The sequence below is a fragment of the Thamnophis sirtalis genome, unplaced genomic scaffold (genome assembly GCF_051295495.1).
Source record: "Thamnophis sirtalis isolate CommonGarterSnake01/CBP01778 unplaced genomic scaffold, rThaSir2_p1.2 scaffold_7, whole genome shotgun sequence".
In the NCBI taxonomy this organism is placed as follows: domain Eukaryota; kingdom Metazoa; phylum Chordata; class Lepidosauria; order Squamata; family Natricidae; genus Thamnophis; species Thamnophis sirtalis.
The window spans coordinates 64,984,762-65,009,267 of NW_028261387.1; the positions used below are offsets into that span (position 1 = coordinate 64,984,762).

At 35.5% G+C, this 24,506-nt stretch overlaps 1 protein-coding gene across 5 annotated transcripts in view; it reads left to right on the top strand.

Annotated features, from left to right (window-relative positions):
• Positions 1 to 24,506, top strand: part of TOX2 (TOX high mobility group box family member 2) — a 209,452-nt gene that overhangs the window by 83,900 nt on the left and 101,046 nt on the right. For 3 of the 5 annotated variants that reach the window (XM_087720317.1, XM_087720314.1, XM_087720315.1), the window contains exon 3: positions 24,359 to 24,430. The exons of the other annotated variants lie outside the window; for them this stretch is intronic. In XM_087720317.1, the coding sequence (XP_087576443.1) occupies positions 24,359 to 24,430 (72 nt within the window). The remainder of the gene's footprint in view (positions 1 to 24,358; positions 24,431 to 24,506) is intronic. 5 annotated transcript variants of the gene reach the window in all.

Sequence of the window (24,506 nt, forward strand, 5' to 3'; positions counted from 1 at the left end):
TATTTGGGACTCTTGGGGACACACCAGGATGGGGAAGAGGGATGCAGTTTTCCTCATAGATCACAGCTCATATTGTCTCTCTCCTTTGGCAAAATGGCAGACTTTGGGATCATCTGAGAAGGAGAAGGGATGATTTCTGTTGCTCTCTGCCAGCTTTCTTTTTGCGCCATTCTGTTTCTCTGTTTATGTAAGGAAATATCTATGAAAAGATGAGCCAATGTGTTTAGTATACTCTTAAAACTCTCATTGTGTTTGTCTGCTTGTATCCTCAAGTTAGCATAAACAACACATTATATCACAACAATTTTTTAATCAAGGTCCCTAAAATCTGCTAACTTAAGGAATGTATAAAAAATCAGGGACCTACTACTTCTGTAGAATTGATATTTCAATGATGTTTAGTTTTATTTATAAAAGTGGCTGTTGCATCATCCCTGCAGTCATGTGATCATGATTTTCAATGTTTTCCAGCAGCTTCCCATAAGCAAAGTCATTAAGGAAACTGGTAGGAAGTTGCCTCCAGTGCTTTTTTTTCCTGCCCATGGTCTTTCTGCTTTGGTAAATAATTATTGAATTATTACCAAAGTTTCTTTACCACTATAATTATTTTTTTATTTATGGTATATACTCTTCTTATATGATCATGGGACCATCCATCATTAGGGAAAAAATGCCAGACTAAAATATAATATTCATTATGATTATATCAGATTGCACTACCTTTCTTTCAAAGGACGACCCAAAGGGTTACATAGTTGTGAAGTAAATTATATTTCTTTACGATTTTTATGCACTTTGCAAATTCTGCTTAAAATCGATCTATTTTTGAGCAATCTTTATTTTATGATATTGAATGTAGGAGGAATGTTTTAGTAGACAACATAGGATTGTAAGAAGATCTCTACTCCTAAATCAAATCTGAATTAGAATAATTGGTGATAGAAAACATTACTTGGAAAACAGCTTTATATTTACACACACACACACAGAGAGAGAGAATGAATGAATAATATTGTAAGGATATTTCCTTGAAAAGAAGTGTACACTTACATTGATTTATTTAAAGCATGGTTGAAAGACAGCAAAAGTTTCATCCCCACTAGAATTGTTTTAAAGTAGGTGGCTTGTACATTTTTAGCTGCATTGTCAAAAGTATCCAGCATGTACTATAATAACAAAGTTGAAACTCTTAAATCACAGTGTGCTGCATGAGAATAATTTCTCATGTTCAATCAAATCAGAAGGGGTTTTGACCCTTGGAATGAGTCAATGCAAAATGTAATGCAATCCCCAACAGGGGCCTAGGTATTAATGGAACCTGACATGTGATCAAACAGTGATGGCCATTTGACCCCAGAGATGAGCGAAGAATCTATTGTGTCTAATAAAAGAGGCAGGTTTTCATTCTTCACCCTAATCAATTTTCTCTCATAGAGATTGTCTGCCTATCTCTTATTGGAGTAATGATGTTAGGATCTAAACAGTGTAGACTTATTATCAGTGTTCCTTCCTTCTGTATTTTTTAGAATTTTTCAGTATGGTACAGTGCTGCAGTGGGAAAATGATTTAATGCATTATAATGTCAATAATCTCTCCTTAACCAAAAAACAAAGAGAAAGGAAAGAAACAAAATTATAACATCATAACACTGGTTTAAAAACCTGTTAAGCAAGATTTAGCTATGAATTGATATTAATTTAATTAAGATGTATACCAAACTTTCCTAACTTGGTATCTACCAAGTAGGTTTGGGCATAACTCAGAATTCCCAGCCTGCAAGAAGACATTAAATTGGGAAGGACTAAGCTTATGCATTCGGTTAGTTTTAATGCTAGAAGCTGGAGACAATATTCAGTTGACTTGTTATTTGAATGACTGAATTCATATGCAGCTGGTTTTAACTGTTGGGATCAAATCTGCTTAGCCTTAGAAGTATGCCACGTGTTGAGTATCCACTAGAAGTAGGTGGATGAAGCTAGCTAAGCCTTATTATCTAATCACCAGTAATCAGAGCAGTGAGTAAGAATGTAGTTTAGCTACAGATCAAGAGTTAAACAAAACAGTCTCAAAAATTCATTCACCAAAAGTATAAATAAGGGGTAACACTAAGAAACTGAGACCAGGAATTCGTTCATTGTTGCAAAGCAAAGGTCCAGAAAACCAATCAATATGAAACACAAAGTACAAACACCCTAGTTCTGGATAACTTTATTTAGTGGCATGGTTAGATCGCTGTAGGGAGCAGAATAATTCTCTGATCCAAAGACTGCATGTTTGATCTGTCTGTTTAGCTTATCATGTAGTGTACCCGTAGTGAAAATGAATATTTTCCTGCAAAAGAACTATTGAAGCAAATTGCTATTGTAATACTCTTCTTATGACAGAATATTATAAAGAAAGGATACAGGTTTTTTCCTACAAGAACATCAAGGAAATACTAACTTTGAAACTCATATATGTATATGTATCTGAGATCAATTTAATTAGGTATTTTCTAATAGCTGCTGTAAAGCAATTTATATTGGACTGAAAATTCTACATTTTTGATTTTCAAGTCAGCAAATAAAGAACAAAACATTTTGTGATTTACTTAAACTTTTTAAAAAATCAATTATAAGTTTAAACATTTTTAGCATAGTTGTGGAACAACTGACAGAAGTAAAAGCATTGATGTTGTCAATATAGATTGAGTGTTAACACATGTATAATTTATATGTTCCAAACAGAGTTTTGCAGAAATGACAGTTTTAAAACAAACAAAGGCTGGAAATCACCTGCAATTCATTTCGTGTCTGAAACATAGGACAAGATAATGAGCCATGGTGGTGCAGTGGTTAGAGTGCAGTACTGCAGGCTACCTGCTATTTGGCAGTTCAAATCTCACCAGACTCAAGGTTGACTCAGCCTTCTATCCTTCTGAGGTGGTAAAATGAGGACCCAGATTGTTGGGGGCAATATGCTGACTCTGTAAAACCGCTTAGAGAGGGTTGTAAAGCACTGTGAAGCAGTATATAAGTCTAAGTGCTATTGCTATCATAGTTCCTCTTTTGGAAAAGTAGGCTTATAATCTAAGGAATCCTAAATTGATTTTAAAAAAGGTTATATTTCATCAAGTCATTGTTAATTCTTAGAGACCACATGGATAGATTTTCTCTATGATGATCTGTCCCTGACTTCATCCATCAGGTTTCTCAATGGTGCATTTATTACCATTGTAACTGACTCTATCCACCATGCTGTCAATAGTCCTTTTCTTCCCTTTCTTTTACCTTTTTCAGCATTAAAGCCTTCTCTAAAGAGCTAGTTCTTTGCTCCATCATGGAGATAGTGGTGGTGGGAATTTTCTCTGTTCCTGGGAGGGATGAATGAAGAACATTGGGAGTATATTTCACAAGTGAACATTTCCGTTAGAATCACCCAAGGCATGAAGGTCATTCCTGCCAAGGTGGCGCAGTGGTTAGGGTGCAGTACTGCAGGCCACTTCAGCTGACTGCTATCTGCGGTTCAAATCTCACCGGCTCAAGGTTGACTCAGCCTTCCATCCTTCCGAGGTGGGTGAAATGAGGACCCGGATTGTTGTTGGGGGCGATATGCTGACTCTGTAAACCGCTTAGAGAGGGCTGAAAGCCCTATGAAGCGGTATATAAGTCTAACTGCTATTGCTATTGCTGCTGTCCCAGCTAAAGCAAGCAAGCAGGCACCCATATTGGCAACAGTGGTATAGCAGATGGCCATTGTAGTGAGTATGGCAAATCCATCAATTCGTACTGTGTGGGAGAAAACAATGGTGAACCACTTCTGTACTTTGACAAGAAAATCACATGGATTGAAAATACTTAACAGACTGACAACTTTGGAGAAAACCAGTCTGTACTTAAAATAAATCACTCAATTGTGAGATTCTGATTTACCATAATGAGAAAGGATCTTGTCTGTGATTTCAAGCAACTGCCAATGCAGAATGGCTTCAAGGTATCAAAGAAGTAGAATGCATAGTTTCATTACTGTAGACAAAGGCATCATCAACAGTACACCATTTGGAGCAGTCTTGAAATAGAATTAAACAATTCTGCTTTTAATAAATTAATGTGCATATTTGTATCCCGATTGCTCAGATATACATATCAGCATGTGTATCCAAAAATAAATCCTTAGTTTCATCTTTGCATTGTGGTCTGAAGGAAGTTGCAAGACAAGCCATGCTTTGCCATTCTTGAGAGCTAAATATGAGGTCAAATGGTCAGGTTGCTTGATCAGATGTCAGGATGCATTACGACTGTGTCCTCTGTTGGGTGCTGAATTACAACTCTTATTTAACTCATTTCTAAGGTCAATATGTCCCTCTCATTTGATCAGATGGCAGAAATTGTATAATTTGTATATATCCCTGAGCCATATGGGCTCTGAGTGGTGCTTAATGTGTTTTATAAAGGCACAGCTGTCTGAGTGACTTATTTAAAATGGGATTTTGGAGTAGCATTTTTGCTACTAAATGTCTTCATTCAGGGTTAGCCAAGGTTTATCTGTTAATAAATTGCATTTGGGTGCTTGCTTTATAATCACAATAGTTTTGCTATTTATGAAGCATTGCCTATTGCAATGTGTTGGTAAGCAACCTATAATGTAAAAATAAATAATAGTATAATAAGGGCTTAATGAGAAGTTGGAAAATGTTGTTATATTTGTTGAAAGTCAGACAAAGGGTTTTTCTCCCCTTAGTATTGCATATTATAAGATGATATAAATATTCTAAATAAGCATGCTGTTTCACTGTAAAAAAATTATCTAATATATATTGCAGTAAGACAGCAGATGGAAGTTTTTAATGTAAAATGAAACAGGTCTCCAGGCAAAAGAATACAGTATAATTAAAATCAGTTGCCTAAATACATTGGGGACTGAACATCAGACTAAACTTGAATCATAGAAACAAATATATTCCAACTAAGGGGGTAAATTTTAAAAAAAACTTGACGTTTTCAACATTACAATCGTGTGCTATACAATGTACATGCTTGTTAATTTCAATTGAAAGTCCAATTGAATTCATTGGAGCTTGTTCCTAGGAAATTGCTGATGGCATTCTTAATTTATTTTTTAATTTTTATCCTACAAGGTAGCATACAAAGCATGTAGTTTCCCAATTTTATCTCTGTAGTAATAATCTTTCAGTGAGTAAACCAGAGACAGTTCGTGAATTCCCAGGAACCCAGTCCTGGATCTTTCTGGCTATAGTGTACCACATAGCCACTACACTAAACTTGACTGTTCCAAACTACTCAATAGTAATAACTGTGAGAGGGATCTTGGAGTCCTAGTGAACAGCCATTTAAATATGAGCCAGCAGTGTGCAGCAGCTGCCAAAAAGCCAACACAGTTTAGGCTACAAAAAACAGAGAGAGATCATCAAGATCACGTGAAGTGTTAATACCACTTTATAATGCCTTGGTAAGGCCACACTTGGAATACTGCATTCAGCTTTGGTCGCCATGATGTAGAAAAGATGTGGAGACTCTAGAAAGAGTGCAGAGAAGAGCAACAAAGATGATTAGGGGACTGGAGACTAAAACATATGAGGAATGGTTGCAGGATCTGGGTATGTCTAGTTTAATGAAAAGGAGAGCTAGGGGAGACATAATAGCAGTGTTCCAATACCTCAGGGGTTGCCACAAAGAAGAGGGAATCAAACTATTATCCAGGGCATCTGAGGGTAGAACAAGAAGCAATGGGTGGAAACTAATGAAGGAGAGAAGCAATTTAGAACTGAGGAGAAATTTCCTGACAGTTAGAACAATTAATCAGTGGAACAGCTTGCCTCCAGAAGTTGTGAATGCCCCTACGCTGGAAGTCTTTAAGAAGATGTTGGATAGCCATTTGTCTGAAACGGTATTGGGTTTACTGCCTAGGTAGGGGGTTGGACCAGAAGACCTCCAAGGTCCTTCCAACTCTGCTATTGTATTGTAAATTAGCTGTTTTCAAATAAATGTAAAGTGGTTGCTGTAATTTATGAGAGGAAACACCAAAGCTGCTTATACAATTTATACATTAGAAAGAAAGGACTTAGAATTAAATATACTAGAATAGAACCAACAGCATACTCCTACAACAGCATACTCCTACATTAATTTGTGGATGCTCAAAAATGACTATTTAGCTGAACAAGTTCATGTTATTCTGCTTATGTTCTTCTGTTGAGCCATATCTGGTAAATTAAAAAAATTTTTTTAGCAAAAGTTCCTTTGCACAAAAAGACAAAAGAATGGTCAATAGTAGTTGATTCAGTTGGGGGCAGCATAGGAGAAGGCCCATTGTTGTAAAGACAGAAAAATTGAAAGGAAGAATAATGATTTTCTGGCTTTCTCCTGACATTTCTCATTCTAAAACAATCACTTTAGGTAGATGAATCAGCTAATAGAAGGCAGTTAGATTTTCCAGTCTTGTGGTCAAAGTCTTTGTGAAATTTCTCTAGTTATTTCTCCTATATTGTTCATGCATCGTGTTTGGCTATTGTAAAGATTTACACATATTAATTCATCTGAAACTGATCAATATATCACATTTGTCCTTTATACATCATAAATGGCTGATCTACTGTTTTTTTCTGAGTATAAGACCCTCTGAAATATAAGACACACCTAGTTTTTGGGGAGCAAAACAAGGGAAAAATATCTACCTCTGCCTCCCAGCAATTTGCCTCCTTGCAACAAACAGCAAACAGTACAGACAATATACACTGTAGTGTTATATTTCAGACTATACTTGTACAGATGCTGTTAAAATTGAGGTGCTTTGTGGGAGTATAGTTATTCTCTGCTATGTAAAAGAATAACACTTTTTAAAACAATAGCACTGGGCCTCTTCAGATCAAGCATTTATCTTAAAAAGCTCTTCGTTTTGTTAAGTTGTCTAGAATAATAATAAAGCAGTCTTTAAAAAAATCTGCCTCTGCCTCCCAGCAATTTACCACCTGGAGCAAACAGCAAGTTTCACTTTCAATTTCTCCCATCGTCAGCTGTTTCAGTCTGCAGGGATTGCTATAGCCTATTGAAGCCTCACAAGCCCCTGTTTGCTGCAACGTGGTAAATTGATTGGCGGCAGAGATCAAAGGGTTGGGGCCAGTGGGTGGGTGGGGCTACATTCAGTGTATAAGATGCACCCAAATTTTCACCCTCTTTTAGGGGGGGGGGAAAGGTGTGTCTTATACCCCGAAAAATATGGTATATGCTATGTGTGAATACCATAAGGGAAATGGTTGTAGTGTGATATGTTATCCTAAAGCTATGCACAGTTTTTAATTGGATATTTTGTTGTATAAAGTTACTTAAAAGTCAGTTAATAGAGACTGAACAACATCAGGGTGGATTTGATTTAAATCAAATTGATTTAAATTGCAAATTAAATCACAATTTACATCACTAGTAAAAAGGCTTGATTTAAATCAATTCAATTTAAATCATAATTTTTAAAGAGTAACTGTCATCTCTGTCCCCAGCGGCCCCTTCTCTGACCCGCTGTTGACTCATCAGCAGTCCAAATATTGCAGAATATACTCATGCTACATAACTAAGCTCCATTCCATGCTGAATAAACTAAATTTTGAATAAATCTAGATTTTTAATCCAAAAGCATTTTATTAAAATAAATTTGATAAAAATAATAAAAACAATTTAAAATTTAAAAATCCTGGGTTTTATTTATTTATTTTTTAAATTGTCAGTTTTTATCCATCCTGAACAACATACAATTAGCAATTTGTTCTGATCAATGTTCAAATGTCAACTCTTATACCATTAACACAACTAGTCATATGGAGAAGAATCATAAGTAGCTCCTGAGGCATGATTTCCTGGATTAGAGAATTGTCTCCTAATTTTGAAGGAAAGTGGATCCAATTTCTCAGGGAAATATAGAAGGACTAATTGCAAAAATCCCATAGTTGGATATTTTTACCAAGGAAAAGAAAATCAATAGGAGGAAAGGGAAGCATTCTCTTAAAAAAGGTTGTAAAATAGGGCAATGAAACAATGTGAGAAATTGTATTTGAGACAAGGAATGTATTATGTCTTTGTCTTAAATATATATATATATATATATATATATATATATATATATATATATATATATATATATATATATATATATATATATATATATATATATATATATATATATATATATATATATATATATATCGATCTAGAAACTGATGCTAATAGGTTTACATGGATTGAACCAGAATAGTGGTGTAAGTCATTGAACCTGTTGCTGTTTCTCCTGATTGGGAAAATAATAAGCTGAACCAGAACTTCAGGGCAGGTAAATAAATACTGTAAATGAATAAATAAGCTTGAATCAGTGTTAAATGTTATGATGATCATCTGCAAAACTGTCTAGTCTCATTTAATTTTATAGATTATGGAATGGATAGAAAATAACATTTTAAGTGCTTTCAATTAATATTAATATTTATAAAAAAATAAACTTACTGCAAAATGAAGCCTAAATTTCAAAGTGCCTAAGAAGGATGAGTGAGCAGGATGAGTGCTTCTTTCTGCTGGACTTATATATGAAGATATCCTGTTATTGATCATAGTTTTTCTTAAACAACTCTGTGTGTGTCTGAGAGAGAAGAGATGATAGATTACATTAGATTAGATAGATAGAGATAGATAGATAGATAGATAGATAGATAGATAGATAGATAGATAGATAGATAGATAGATAGATAGATAGATAGATAGATAGAATATGCAACATTGGAAGAATAAATACAAGGAAGTACTGTATCAAGGGACTATAAGGAATGTAGTGATTAATATTAAACACCTTTCCCAGCATGATGCATGGTAGTACTCTCATGTGCCATTTTGAAATAATCACTATAATGTTATATTCAGTGTAATGGAATACAGACTCACCATATATCATTTTACCCTCAAACAAGAGTAATATTGAGCTGAATGTGAGTGCAAGGGAAGATCTAGGCAGCTGAATTTTGCATGAGCTCCTGTCTGACAAAAGATTTTTTAAAGCACTGAACCAGGAAGACATTACTATGATTTAGTTTGAAAATAATGAAAATCTTAGTAGTAAAAACATGGATGTCTCAGTACTAGTCTTTGTTTTACCATGATGGTTGATGGAGCCTAAATGAATAGGTCTGTGTCTCCTGTGTTTATTATGATGCAGTAAAATAGAAAGATGATGCTAAAAGTTGTTTTTTTGGTATAGATCAGTTTCCCAACCTTTACAGCAGGGGTCCTCAAACAACCTGTGGGATATAGCCCGCTGAAGCCATTAATCCGGCCCACGTGGGACTTTGAGGGTGCCCCCCACATCGTCCCACCTTGCCGCCAGCCCCCCTCACCTTCTGGAGGCTGAGGAGGCCAAAATGGGGTACACAAGGGCCTCAGGAGGCCAAAAACAGGCCCATTTTTAGGCACCACAGTGGTTCTGAAAGCCAATGAGGCCAAAAATGGGACACACAGAGGCCCCAGGAAGCCAAAAGGAGACCCGTTTTTGGCTGACAGAGTGGTTCTGGAGGCTAAGGAGGCCAAAACCAGGTAGTCCGGAAGCCCCAGAGGCCCGTTTTTGGCCTCCCCAGCTTCCAGAGAGAGAGAAATACACACTTCTTCAAACATTAAAAAAATGTTTAATATCATGGTCCACAAATTTTGATTGGTTCTGATCAACCAAAATTTATGTCTCAGAAATGTGACTTTATTTAAGACACTCTCAGAACTAGGAAAAACTGAAGCAAGTTAAAAGGGTGAGGATTGCTATTTATAGTCACACTTGACTTAGTGGCTAATTTAAAGCAGTGAAGACATACAGAATACAGGTTATTAATCAGAGATAAGATTTTCTCACAGTGATATATTCCAAAACTTTAAACAACAAAAATGAAATGCTAATTGGCCACAAATTCAGAGTAAAATATTTGGGGGAAATCATGCTACAGATTAGTGGGAAACTTGGTGGAAGATAGTAACTATTTTGTTTTATAGAAATGTAGTTGTCTACGAGGAAAAAAATAATCTAATGAAAATGAGTTTAAACAAAATCTCATAGAATGATTCAGCATGTGGAATAGTTTTTCTCAAGGTTTTTTTCAAATTATCTGAATTAAAAAAAAGATTTCTAAACTTCTGTTCTTTCCATCTTATTTATGAACAATATTGTGATTATTTGTTTAATGTATTTTACTTCTCTGTCTATGTATGCATTTCTTTATAAAATTCAGTAGTGTGTGTTGTATGCGAGTGTGTACAGTATATTAAAAAAATTACACATGATAATTTTCAAACTTTCATTTACAGAAATTAATGATCAGTGGCCCCAAGATTTTTGCCTTCTACTTTTCCCTTTGACCATTATAGCTGAGAATTAGTCATTTTCAGGAAGAACATACAATGTCATGTTTAAAATATGCTTAATACACAGCTAATTATTTTTATCTCCTTGATATTTCTACTAGTTAGGGTTTTTTCCCTTCTCGTTCCCAAAGTGTCTGTTGTATACAGTACTTTCTTGTTGCAAGAGATTGTCAAGAAACAGATACATAATGAGATTTCTGAGATAATTATGATAAATGGTTGTGTTAATCATTGCTGTTGTTTTAGTATTGGCATCTTAGGTTAGACTTATTGTTCTTCTGTTTTGCATTTCTCCTGCTAGTTGCAGTGCCCACTTGCACTTACCTAGTACTTATAGTAAAGCTTATTAAAACATGATGCAATGTGGGTTTAATCTGGTTTATTGCAGATGCTAATTTGGGTTGAGAGAAAGTGACTGGCTCAAAAACATCCTGCTATCTTCCATGCCTAAGGGAAGATGAGATGTGTGTTTCACCGCTCTTAATCCATTATTTTAACAACCATATTACATTGGCTGTCATCAGGTTTAAAACTGTATATTTGGGATTATACAACATACAACCATTTAACAATGTTCTGTGAGTTTCTCCTTATATTACTTTATGCTAGATATTTCCTTAGGCACCTTTACAATATATAAAGTACTGTAAGAAGTCAGTTTACTTCTTTACACTCTTATTATGTGAGGTCTTCTCTTTTCTCTCTCACTTTTTTAACTTCTATTTTTTATATTTTATTTTGAAATAAAATCCCTTTAAATATATATTTGATTTTTTTAACCTACCATCTCAATAGTTTCCTCACTTCTTTTAAGATCTGCCTCACTAAAATATTTATATTTATTCCTCCTTCACAACAGGATACTTAGCCTGCAAGAGGTTACTTGGGAGCCATTTGCTTCAAACAGGAAAGCCTTATTGTCCACTTTAGTGTTTGGATGGAGGCCTGTGCAAACAGGAAGAAGACTTAGCAAAGAAAATTGATTTAAGAGAATGCAGTTCTAATATTAATTTTTGCATCCATTCCCCATCTCCTAGAAAAGTATATTTGTGAGCTTTAATTATGATTGCAGAATTAATAGATTTGGGAGAAATAAGTTTCTAAAGATTTGTCCTTAGCATTTTAACTTTTCAGACATTGGAAAGTGATATTGTGGTTCCATATTAAGAACTGATTCTATACAGACAGCAGACTTGAAAGGAAATAGATTTTCTGTTCATACAATGGTCAACCTTGATCCTATCTAGGATTAAACGGAGAACACATTTGCTTCTGCCACATCGCCACCATTATCCTTCAAATACAAAACTGAGAATCAGAAAAAGAATCCTAAAACTACAAACGTCCTGTAATCAGCCTTTATTTAATGAGATTTTTCATTTTTAGACTTTTTTTGGGGGGGGGTTGCCATTTATTTAGAAGACCATTGCTACAGATCATTTATGATGCTAAAATAATACAATAATTTCTTAAGTTCCTTAATTTGGGTTTATTCATTGATAATATAATTGGAGTCAATGGTCACTATCTAGACGGTACCACTCTGCTAATTGTTTGTTGTATCTGTGTATTCCTTATAACCGTGATGGTGAACCTATGGCATGTTGCCACTGGTGGCATGTGGAACCATTTGTTAGGGCACATGAGGCATTGTCTTGTCAGCTGACTTTGGCCTTCTTTTGAGGCCATTTTTCACTCTCCGGAGGCTTCTTTGAAGTCTCTGGAGTGTGAAAAACTGGCCCTATGGGCAAACCGGAAGCTTGGGAATGGACTTCCAATTTGCTTGTAGGGCTGGTTTTTGCCCTCCGGAGTCTTCAGGAACCTCCAAGAGGCTTCCTTGAAGGCTCCAGAGGGCAAAAAACGGCCCTATGAGCAAACCAGAAGTCCGTTCTTGAACTTCTGATTTGTCCATAGGGCCAGTTTTTCATGCACCAGAGGCTTCAAGGAAGCCTCAGAAGGGCGAAAAATGGCCTCAAAAGAAGGCCAAAGTCAGCTGACAGGGCAACGCCTCACATGCCCTAACAAATGGCTCCCGAGCTTCCAGGTTCCCCATAGGCCACTTTTCATCCTCCGGAGGGTGGGAGGCTGTATTTGCCCTCCCCAGGCTCCTAGAAAGCCTCTGGAGTCTGGGGAGGGTAAAAAACGGGCACCAAAAGCAGGGGGCGAAGTGCTCATTATGCATGCATGCGCCCGGAGGGGGATCGTGTGCATAGCCTGGGTGTGGCACGCCTGTGCATGACACTCCTGCTCTCCCCTGCTTTTGGCACGGGAGACAAAAAAAGTTAGCCATCACTGCCTTATAACTTGCCCATGTAGGAAACATATAGGGAAAATAAGCTCATATGCATGAGTATGCATGAGCCATGGTGACGCATTGGTTAGAGTGCAGTACTGCAGGCTACTTCTGCTGACTGCCGGCTGCCTGAAATTTGGCAGTTCAAATCTCATCAGGCTCAAGATTGACTCAGACTTCCATCCTTCTGAGGTGGGTAAAATGATGACCCAAATTGTTGGGGGTAATATGCTGACTCTGTAAACCTCTTAGAAAGGGCTGTAAAGCACTGTAAAGCAGTATATAAATCTAAGTGCTATTGCTAGTGCTAAAACAATTGATAATTTTGCTGCCAGTTTCAGTATCACTGCATTTTTATTTTTATTTTGTGCAAGAACAACCCCCACCCATATTACCTCAGAAATTGCTACGAATGCCCTCTACATTTGAATGAACTTTCTTCTCCTTGCCTCCCATAGTCCCTTATACAAAGCCATCAAGTTCTCATATAATCTTGGGATTCCATGAATCACAGTTTGAAAAATCCTATTGTAGAGTTGTTAGCAATGTTGCTCTCTCTTTAACAAAAGAAGTTCATATACAATTGGATTTACATTCTAAACTTTCACCAGCCATTAAAGAACTTTGTGTTGTTGATAGAAAAGCAAAATGATAGCTTAGGTTTTTCTTACTTAAAATCTAAGCAAAGAGAGTGAAATTCATATTGCATTGTTTTTTTCTGCTTCCTTTGTTAGGGAGCCAATGGCTCTAATTACTATGAAGATTACAGAGTATCAGTGAGAAAAAGAAGTTTCTTTAAGCATTTTGTATTAAATGTTCAAACATAACAGTTTACAAAAAATGATATATTTAATATTAGTTTTACTTGAGAATGATTGTTGAATTTTTATTTACATATAATATCCACGAAATTAAAAAGGATTGGAGACTGTACTATTAATTCTAGCTCAGGAAAGTTAGCTTCCATTTTGTAGCAGTAGACTAAATGGGGTGGGGGGGGAGATACTGAACAGCATTGCATTTGCCAGACTAAACTAATGAGGTACTTTTTATCATTGACTTTAAGCATGCACTCAAGCACATGGAAAAACCATTCTAATTTCCAGAAAATAAAGCTGCCGGAGAAAAAGGATGGTGCTAGTGGTGATAGAATGGTTGCAATTGTTTGTTAAAATATAACAGTCTGTATATGTGATATTATGTATGGAGAGATTTCAGATCTCTTCTGCAGAATGTTTGAATTGATGTTAATAGCTCTGTAAGAAAAAGAAGCTTACATTCTTTTTTTAAAAAGAGAGAATAAAGGAAAAACTTGAACTGGAAAATTTATTAGAATTCCCATTGGGCTATAATAAAGATTCATTTTACACAATACACAGACTGTTTACAGTGGACAATTTAGTTTCCTTCCAACAATTATGAGTGAAATTGAATCTCAGGAAATGTTACTTTTCTCCAAAATTAGAAATAACAATAAAGATATCCCTGAAAGTTTATAGAATGGGTGAAGCTGGGGGAGGAAAAAGAGGGTGGGGGAAGAACTATTAGACTTTATTTAAAGAATTTCAAATGGCTATAAACAAAAGCATAGCTTTGTGCCATGATTAAAGATTGAACATTTTCCCTGCAGCTCTGTCTGTGTAGCATGGAGATAGGATTATGCTCTGTGTGCAGGGCTGCTGCTGACAAGACTCCAAAGAGCACTTTGTGTGTGAGAGCAATGTGGGCTCATCTTGATTTTGTAAATGGTAATTAAATTTAGCATGAGGTGTTTCTTTGTGAATAATGTAAAGCTTTCGGCTAGCCATTTGGGAGGCACAGCTGTGCTATGTTTACTTTTGCTCCTATAGCAATGATAAATCCTGTCCCTCATTATACAAAAGGAGAGTGATACTTATCTGACAGGGCTTGCTAAAAGAAGGAAGTGTATGTGTATTCTTTTTTCTTTTCTGTTTGTTCCTTTTTCTGAGAGCAAACGAAAGTGAGCAAGAGAGAGTTAAACAGTTGAAACTAATGACAGCCTAACAGATTCATTTCTGTTCTAATTCTGTCATCCATCCATAATAGTAAGCTTAATAATTCACATATGAAAGACTTAACTTAACACAGACTTTTTCTGTGTTTTACTATTTTGGATCAGAAAGGGAAAGAGTGGGAGAGATAATTATTTCATTCTGAGAAAAGCTACAGCTGCTTCTTTGGATGTACAATATCTAAAAGAAACTACGTAGATCTAAACTCTCATATAAAATACATTTATCTTTCAACAAAAGTTATGATTTGGCGAACCAGACATAACCTTCTATACATTTACACGGGTAGGAATTGTGCTTGTTCATCCGTATATTCTATAGCCGTATATATTTCTCATATAGTCCTCTCAAAAACGTGGAACACTGTGCAGTTAATGAGAGAACTATTGCAGGATGGGAAAATTGACAGCTCCTCATTACCCTCTATATAGAAATAATTTATACATATATAAAAGCCTTAAAAAAAAAAGATTCTAAACAAGATACAGCAGCTCCCATCCTTTGGGAATTTGGGAAGATAATTAAGACTCGGTTGTTTCATGAAACCTATAGGGACTAAAGTGGATATCTGAAGTGGATATTGCTGTTCTGCTGTTTGTGATGGTATATATTTTTATTGATGCAAAAGGTTTATTAATGATTAAGTATTGTTAATGCATTGTTTTAGCCCTTGTTCTGGATGGAGTGTATATCTCACTTAGAGATTGTTCCAATTAAAGTGTCTGATAAGTAGTAAATAAATTAACAAATATGCAGTCATATTCACAGGACCTCATATAATTTCTGTATTAGGGCATTGATAGCTACTCTTGCTTCTCATTTCAACTATTTTTATGTTAAAACTTCTGCACCAGTTACCATCCAATGTCAGAGGTTTGACATTTGAGGAATGTAAGAAACAGAAGATCTATATTCTTGGCAGTCAGGAACATTCTTGAGAGGTGAAAATCATGCTTATTTTGTCAAAATATTTGGAATATTTGGTTTTCTAAATCACTGAATGTCGGTTTTAATCTATATTTCAGTACATGTGAAGATACATTTTTTGCATAAATACATGTCCTTGTAAGCAAATGTTATGCAAATTCCAATAATAAAAGGATGTTTTTGCATCTGAGTAGGTGGGGAAATACCAACAGAGCAATTAAATAACATATCTGAAAAAATAAGCCTGTGGAAAAATATATAACTAGACTCCTGAAATAAAATTGCAAGTAATAAGCAATGTATGTACATTAGCAGCAATTTCCAAACTGTAGTGCCAGGATTATTGTTTTGGTAGTCTATGATATTGCAGATGGTCTTTGGTGTAGGTACAAAAATAACATGAGAGGGAGAAAGAGATGTAAGTGGAGAATGAGAGAGATTATTTTTAATAATCTTGTAGATGCCATCTGACTAATATGATTTTCCAAAGATTTTATGGAGGACTACATTGCATAACAGAAAAAATGATTGAGTTGGGAATCATGGCTCTAGACATATTTTCACACTGTAATATATATAAAGTCAAGAAACTGATCTATATTACTCAAAATTCATTTTACTCAATTTCTTTCACAGTTCTATTTTCAGCATGCATCTCATGGTGCATTTCTCTAACAGAAAGTGTGTTCAAGCTAGATTTACATAGACTTAACACATCCTGAAAGTGATTTTGAAATCTACGGTAAATATTCTTATGTATTAGTAGCTTAAACATATAATGCATACATTTTCCTGGTTACTATATTGTTATTAGTAATTGTGTAATTTGATGGCTGAATTAATGCACTACTTTCATGCAGATGTTTGATCACCAAAGATTAGCACTGATGATGTTATCTAGTTTGGGTAATGAAACATCTCCAAGAAAACAACCAAGCTCAGAGAGCACCAAGCTCAAACTTGTACTAAAATTATTCTCCTTTACTAACACTACTTTCAACACAATAAGAATAGAGTGTACAAGTGAGCATTCTGGAAACATTTACAAGTAAATAAAATATTCAATATAAGCTCTGAAGTGCTTTTTTTTTTTTAGGTTGGTCAGTCTTGTTTTTCTCTGTTTTTAAATTTCTTGGCATATATTTGGGATTTAAATACATACTTGCCTTCTCCAATTTAAATGTTTTGCAAAGGCATTAGGACTGTAATTCCCAGTTTTCAGACTGGTATAATGTGCCATTTTTTTACTGGGAATTAGAATATAGTGCTATAGCATTTTCCCATTCAAAATCCTATGGAGTTCTCAAATTTGTGATACATTTGGTAGAAGTTTAGGGATATTTATTCAAACTCTTCCTTATGTTCCTACTAAGAATTGCATATTGGTAAAGCTTTGAAAAGTGAAAGTAAGATTTCAATATTTACTTTTGAAAGTGAAGACTATGTGGCAAGTAACAAACAGATATTAACACTACTTTCAGTATGATGCCTTGCATGGTTTAAAGGTTTTTATGTTATTTAAAATTTTGATTGGGAGTCTCTCAAGAGTTTGTTATAAGATGGGAAGCTATATAAAAGCTTTAAATAAATATGTATTACAACTGAGCTATCATTGGTAAATGTATTATGCAATACATTTTTTCCTTTGTACCCAAAACACATATAGCCCTCCTTGAAAGAGGAAAAACACTCATTCCCTTTATTTGCTAAGTGTATATTATGATTTAATATAACATAAGACAATACGGGAAATAAAACAATAGTAAAAAAGAAAGGAATAAAAGCAGTTGAACAAAAAGTGCATATGCCTATATGTATAGGCAGGCATATATTATATTTGTGTGCTATACTTGAGATCAGTAGGAGCTGAGATCATAATAAAAGAAACAATACTGCTGAGCAATGAAAATGGCATGGCTAAGACAAACCTCATTCTAATGTATTCATGGCATTAATGCAAATAACAACCACATGGAAATGCATGCAGTGATAATTGTATTTCCCTGTATGAAGGGTCATGATTATCTGTTTTCAAAAAAGAGGAAAGTAAAGACCATAATTGTTTTTGGCCACAAAAGTCTGAACATAGCCTAAACATTCTTTTCTGTCAATTTGGTTGGTCCTAGTAATATTGTTACACAATCTTGGGTTTGGAATTTGTTTCTTTCTAGTATAGTGAATGAAATTGCTGAGTTTATCATTAATCCATAGCAGGACTTAATGAAATGGGTGAAAGAGTGCTGAGTGCATGAACTGGCCATGAGAAAGTCAATTTCTGGAAAAGACTAAATGATGTTACATTTCTCTTCCTTTAGTGCTGGGATCTTATTTTCTTTCTGTTTCTTGATGTTGTTGACTTCACTTTCTGCTAACATTCTGAGGTTGAGTCCAAGCTTTTTTTTTTTTTACAAAATTTCAAAACATTCCTAATATTTTTACAACATTTTTAAAAATAAGAGATCCTTAACAACTGCAAGGGTAGCCAATGTGTTTTAAAAGGATCTATCTTTTCCTTGTTCTTTATGACTAGAGACTGCCTTTCTGATGTTGCAAGTTCAAAGTATAAAGATACAAGCACTGTGGAATAATACAACAACATGGGTTATTAGCAACAACTCTGTGTCGAGCGTCCTGGTCTGTTTGAAGGACTCTCTATTATATCAGTGCTGCTTCAGTGAGTTTTGCCCCCAGAAGGTAATGTAAGTGAATTCTGTACGGGATGTGAACATGGAATTAGACTTCATTTTATAAGTGCACTTCCTTTCTTATATCGATTGACATGAATGTGTTGGTGTTGTTCTACAGTAAGTGCCATGGATTTATTTATTGACTGTAGGACTCTGCTAAATCATCTATTCTCTGTTTGTGGGTCTCTCTGTGCCCGCTACTCCTGTCCGGCACAGTCCCTCTGCAATAAAAGCCACCTTGTGGTAATGCAGGGAAATATTTATAAACAAGTACCCAATCTGTTGGTTTGTAAATTTGGTTTCTTAAATTACAGGATAAGAAGAGCAGCACAGACACAATCCATTAAGAAATAACTAGGTGGGTGATTCACTGCCATTTGTGTAAATGGCATTAACTCTGAGCTGCCTGCACAATTTATTAATACTTCATGGGAGGAAAAAATTATTTTAATCTCATAATGGATGATGAGCTGTGAAATTGCTTCTGCAGCAGCTGGGCACCCTGGGGGAGGTGCTAGATTCTGCCACATTACACAAGTTTCCTTTGAGATCTACTACAGTGTGCTAATCAGGCGCCATCAAATGTTGAAGGGAAAGCAGTACTGTAGAGTCGAAGTGGGGTGCAGGAAGATTGTAATTGTCTTTTCTGCTTCTGGGTAGACAAAAAGGAGTTTGCTTTGCAAATGGTATAAATGCTGCGAGACTGGGATGAATTCAACTGTATATGACATGATGACTTAGAGAAAAGGCTATTATTTCTTTGGAATAATATCTTCCGGTGTTATAAATTGTCTATGGGATTAATGTATCTGATTTGTTGGAGACAAAAAAATAAATTGGGATTAAAGAGAATTGAATTTGCTAGCATATGAGAAGGCATAGTCTTAACTCAGTTTGTCACTGAGAATGATACTGATTTATATATGGACATTTTTAAAAATTGCAGACTGGCAGAATTTAGATTTTCTTGGACTCATAACCTGCAGAAAACAAGTTGGAGGAACTGCAAGTGAAAATGTTCAACCTTAGAGACTACTGGATCTAAAAGGATTTCTATGCCCTGCAGATCTGTTGAATTTTAACTGCAAAAGTGTTTTGCCAGTGAGACTACTATCAGGGCAACCTGATCTATCCTAATATGAGATGGAGCATACAGTTTCTGCTTTCGCCTTCCAGTCCCAATCCAGGAGTATCCCTTTATTTCTTTGTCAGCACATTTAAATTCAACTGCAAAAGTTGAATTAAATTTCAGTTTTTGTTTGTTAAAAACATGGTAGATGAAATACCACAAATAGGGAAACTGTTCTAGAGCATATTTCTGAATATTAGAGCTCCTGTAATTTTCATATTTTGAGTGCTATTCTGAATCCTAGTTCCTACAAAACTACAGATTTTTCTTGTTGATGTTGTTTGTGGGGAGGGGAGTTGTGAATTGGTTTTGGACATAGAAATGGACCTTGTTGGAGCATATGTAATAGGAATTGAATAAAGGGAATGTGTAACTGATAGTTCTTTTAGTGGATGGATCTCACTGATATTCAGTGCAATTAATCATGTTGTCATTCTGGATTTGAATTTGAAAAGAGATTTTTTTAGTAATTCTAAAGTAGTTTTGTTGATCATTTCCAGACGTTGGTCCTTATAGCTCAAACAATCTTGCCATTGATTTGTAGAATGACTCAAGCTTTATTTTTATCCATGTTGCTGTTTTGAGAGATCATTAGAACATGTGGAGCTCGATCTCATAATAATGTGGGCACAATTGTACTTGAAACACTCTGCCTTTTAAAACAAAAGTCAAAGATACTGTGAAATCTTGAGCCAACAATTAGGTAGTGTTTGGGATTTATATTTGGGATTGATTCAGGGGTGGGATTCATTTTTTTTTACTACCGGTTCTGTTGGCATGGCTTTGTGGGCATGGCATGGCTTTGTGGGCATGGCAGGGGAAGGATACTGCAAAATCCCCATTCCCTCCCCACCTCCTGGGGGAAGGTTACTAATTTTCTTTCCAGCTCTGTTCTCCTGCTCAGGGCAACAAAAGAAGATCAGCTAGGAGGCAGCGTGGCCAGCCTATTTGCCAGTTCTCCAAATGACTCAAAATTTCCGCTACTGGTTCTCCAGAACCTGTCAGAACTGGCTGAATACTACTTCTGGATCGATTGGTAAAAGTTCAATCCAAAACAATTTAAATAAACAATCTGACTTGACCTGTTCTGTATAGATTTTCCACTTTCCAAAAATGCATGTTGTAATTTTTAAGACCTCCTAGAAGTTTTGATGGTGATAGTAGATAAGAGTGCACCACTACTGGTTGAAAATATTTTCCCTTTTTTCCCCCTAATTAAACTATCAGTTAATTAAACTAAACCAGTTTAATTCTGGATGCATTCTAGATAGGGCTATTGATAATATTTAGCTTTCTTTGCAATGCCCGCCCACCCATCTCCCACTTCTAGAATATATTTCGCAGAAGGATGAATTAGCTTCTTGACTTCTCATCTGTAAGCTTGCTGAAGGCATTTCAATTTATTTAGATTGTTAATGTTTGCACAGATTAATTATTACTCTTCTATATTCATACATTTTGAAGGTGTGAGGGGTTTATTAAATCTTTTTCAAGAAACTTCAATTTACAATCCATAGACTGCTAGTAATTGGCAAAGGATTATTAGTGAAGAGGCTGGACAAAATATTAATAGTAATCTAGTGTACCTCTTGTATATTACATTTAATGTTATACTACACTTTTCGGTGTAATTTGCTTCATCAATATCTATTTGTATAGACCCTGAATTTGAATTTTTGTGTAATGCTGGTGTGAACTAACACATATAATATTTGCACCATAGTAGGCTGGATCAGTAGCTTTTATCTGGAGTGTTAAAAAGAGAATGGTCAATATTAGCGATAGCAATAGCACTTATATACTGCTCCATAGTGCTTTTCATCTCTCTCTAACCAGTTTACAGAGTCAACATATGGCCTCCATCAATGAGGATCCCATTTTATTGACCACAGAAAGATGCAAAGCTGAGTCAACCTTCAGCTAATGAGAATTGAACTGTTGGCAGTCAGCAGCAGTAGCCTGCAGTACTGCATTCTAACTCTGCACCACTACGGTAGAATCCTGGTTTAAGATTTTAAACTGACATTTCCCCTGAATTTTCTCTTTTAGATATTATATGAGATTTTGATTTAAAACAAATTGGGATCATGGCACAACAGATGGCATACAGTATAGAAAGAGAAAAAGCATCACATTTATTTTTTATTTGTTCAACCAAAGAGACCAATAACATTATTTCTAATAAGGGCCAAGAAGCTCTGAGATGTATGAAATTTAAATGTGCTGTAGGTAGTGATCTCTAATAATTCTGTTCTACTGGGTCTCCCTTTGTTCTTCTAATGTTTATATTTATCAGACATACAAATGGAAAATGTTGGTTGAGAATTACAGCAAGATTCTTCATTCTTTGATTACTGGAATTCAGCCACATAACTGCTGTTATACACAAGATACAATAAATGTGGCACATTTGTTTTGGTGGTAATTGCAAGGTGGAAATCAAGAGTTTCCTGAAGTCTCTCTTGAGATTTTTGTGGGATTTTTCTGAATACTTGGTTACAAATTGTGTTATGGCATCCCCTAATTATTAGGGAACAATGAAAGGCAAGAATTGATATCACCTACACAAAGTTGGTATGTGCTATGCCAAAGCAGTCCTTTGCTACAATTGCCTGTTTTCCGTATTCTGTTTCTTGCTTGTAAATAAGAGTCTCTAAAAACATTAAATCTTAAATCCAGCCTAACCAAAGTTTAGTTTTTCATTTTGGATTATGTACAATGTGACTTTTGGAGGGACATTTTTATTCTAGGAAAATGACAAGCCAACAAGAAGCTATAATTGCCCTGATTTTTAGAAGTGGTGCAATACTACAGATCTGATGTACTGCAAGACATGAATCAGAAAAATTCTATTAAAAAATCTCTTGAATGGCTGACACGGGACTATTCTCCACAATGATTAATTTGACTTGGTCATTATGAACACAGACAAGTCTGACAAAATTGCATTTCATTCCCCACTGAATTCATAAAATTGCTGTACACATAATAAGAAATTATAGACCTATGCTATCTACTATATTTGACAGGATTTCAGCTCTGGAAAAAATGTGGATGGGGGAAAGACCAGGAGAGGAAATGGAGAAGCAGTTGAAAAGGCTACAATTTATTATCTTTTGCTATAGCTTGATATCCCAGTGACTCAATTCAAATTCCACATTAAATTTCCAGTGAAAGTCACTTTGAATGATTCTGGAAATAGCTGCTTTATTATTCTCAGATTTGAAAGGCAAGAGTTTTTATTTCTGTGAGGCTGTGCAACCAGATTGTGAAGGAAACACACATGGCCATATCATATTGGATTGAGGGGGAAAAATGATTTTGCCAAAATGGCCTCTGTCGCACTTACTGAAACAATAAAGTCCTGCAGTCCTTTACAGCAAAGGAGAATATTTACTTCCCAGCTAAATACGCTTAGTGAAAAAAAATTCTATGCTACTCTTTCTCGTTCATCATTGACTATACATGAACCAGCTGCCAGAGAATTAATGGAAACCTGAGAAAAATATATGCATTTGAACCAATGTAATCTTCTCCATGCAGTTTCCAAACTAGAACATTAGACTCCTCAAAGCAGGGAACCCTGAGAAGTTAGGCAAGATATTACCCAGCATGGTGTATTAGAATAAAGATTCCAAGTCCTAAAATAAATAATGCAAATTATATCAAGTGGTGGTTGATTAGTTGTAGGTAAATGTGGGCAGTATAACATTCAAAGTATACATAGGTTTGGCAAAGTAAAACCAAATAAATGTTATGTGGATTCCTGTATTGAACTAGAGGATGCATTCTATGGCCCTTGTGAATCTTTACATCTTTTATGTGGCAGAAAGTACAAAGTTCAAGTACTTGTCTTTAAATAAATGATACCCAATTCAATACCTGTGATTTTAAGATGCAGCTGAACCTAGAATTCATATTTCATTAAGCCATGATTAGTTTCAGTAGGGTTCATTGAACATATCACAATTGGCTGGACATTCCCAGCTGACTTTCATGGTGAAGGTGGGACTAGAATTGATGTTCTCCTATTTTCTAGCCTGGTGCCTTAACCACTAGACCTAATTAAGTCTCTTATTATTAATGGTATGACACATAGAAAATACAATTTTTGAAAGAATGACTGTAGTGTTGTACAGCAAAAGTTGTGTGGCCAGTAATTACCTCCAGGAGAAGACAGAATGGGATGTTAGATCCACCCTGTTCCATTTTACACTGACAGATGAATTTATATTACTTGGTCTGTTTTCCTTGCAGTTCACCAGAAACAATTTCTCTGCTGCTTTCTCTCTTAAACTTATATTTGTTCTGAATGTTATTTGACAGGGCAAATATTTACCTCCAATAATGATGAAAATCTCCATCCTTCTAACTGTGAATAACATTCTTTGAATCAATGTTTGTCTGAAGCTTCCAGGATCCCAGCAGATAATCACAGTGAACATGACATGACAGAGAATTGGGGTCACTTGATATTTGTCAGGTTTCTAAGGAGAGCATTTTCTTGAATTCCTGCCTGGCCAAGTAATGTTCTTTGTGATTAACAATTGCACACAATGTCTGTCTTGATGGAACTGTTCATCTATAGAATTGAAAGGATTTTTCATTTACTACCCATTTTACACGTGAGGAGTATTGAGGCATAAAAAGGGATTTGTTTTTATTGTTATTGAGCATGAGATGACATGAATAGCCAGATTTGTACAAGATTACATTAATTTGGAATTAGAGTATTCAGATGCAAAAGAGGATAGGGGTCACAAAGCTTTTGCAATGGCATAGAAGGAGTAATTTTGCAATTCCCACATGTTGCTCTGGAATGCAGATTGCCCATCTTTGGTCTAGAGGTTTTAAATGTGGATGGTATTGTTCTGAATGACTGTCTCATCCATTTGCTCTGCTTCCTTCCACAGGAAGTACATAAGAGCACCGGAGACCAGTGGTTTTACAGAGGCCTCTCTGGGAAGCTCCCAGGCAGGACACAAGTAAAGTAGCATTTTGTCATTCAGTTACTGGTAGTTCTCAACCTACAACCATTAATTTAGGGACCATTCAAAGTTA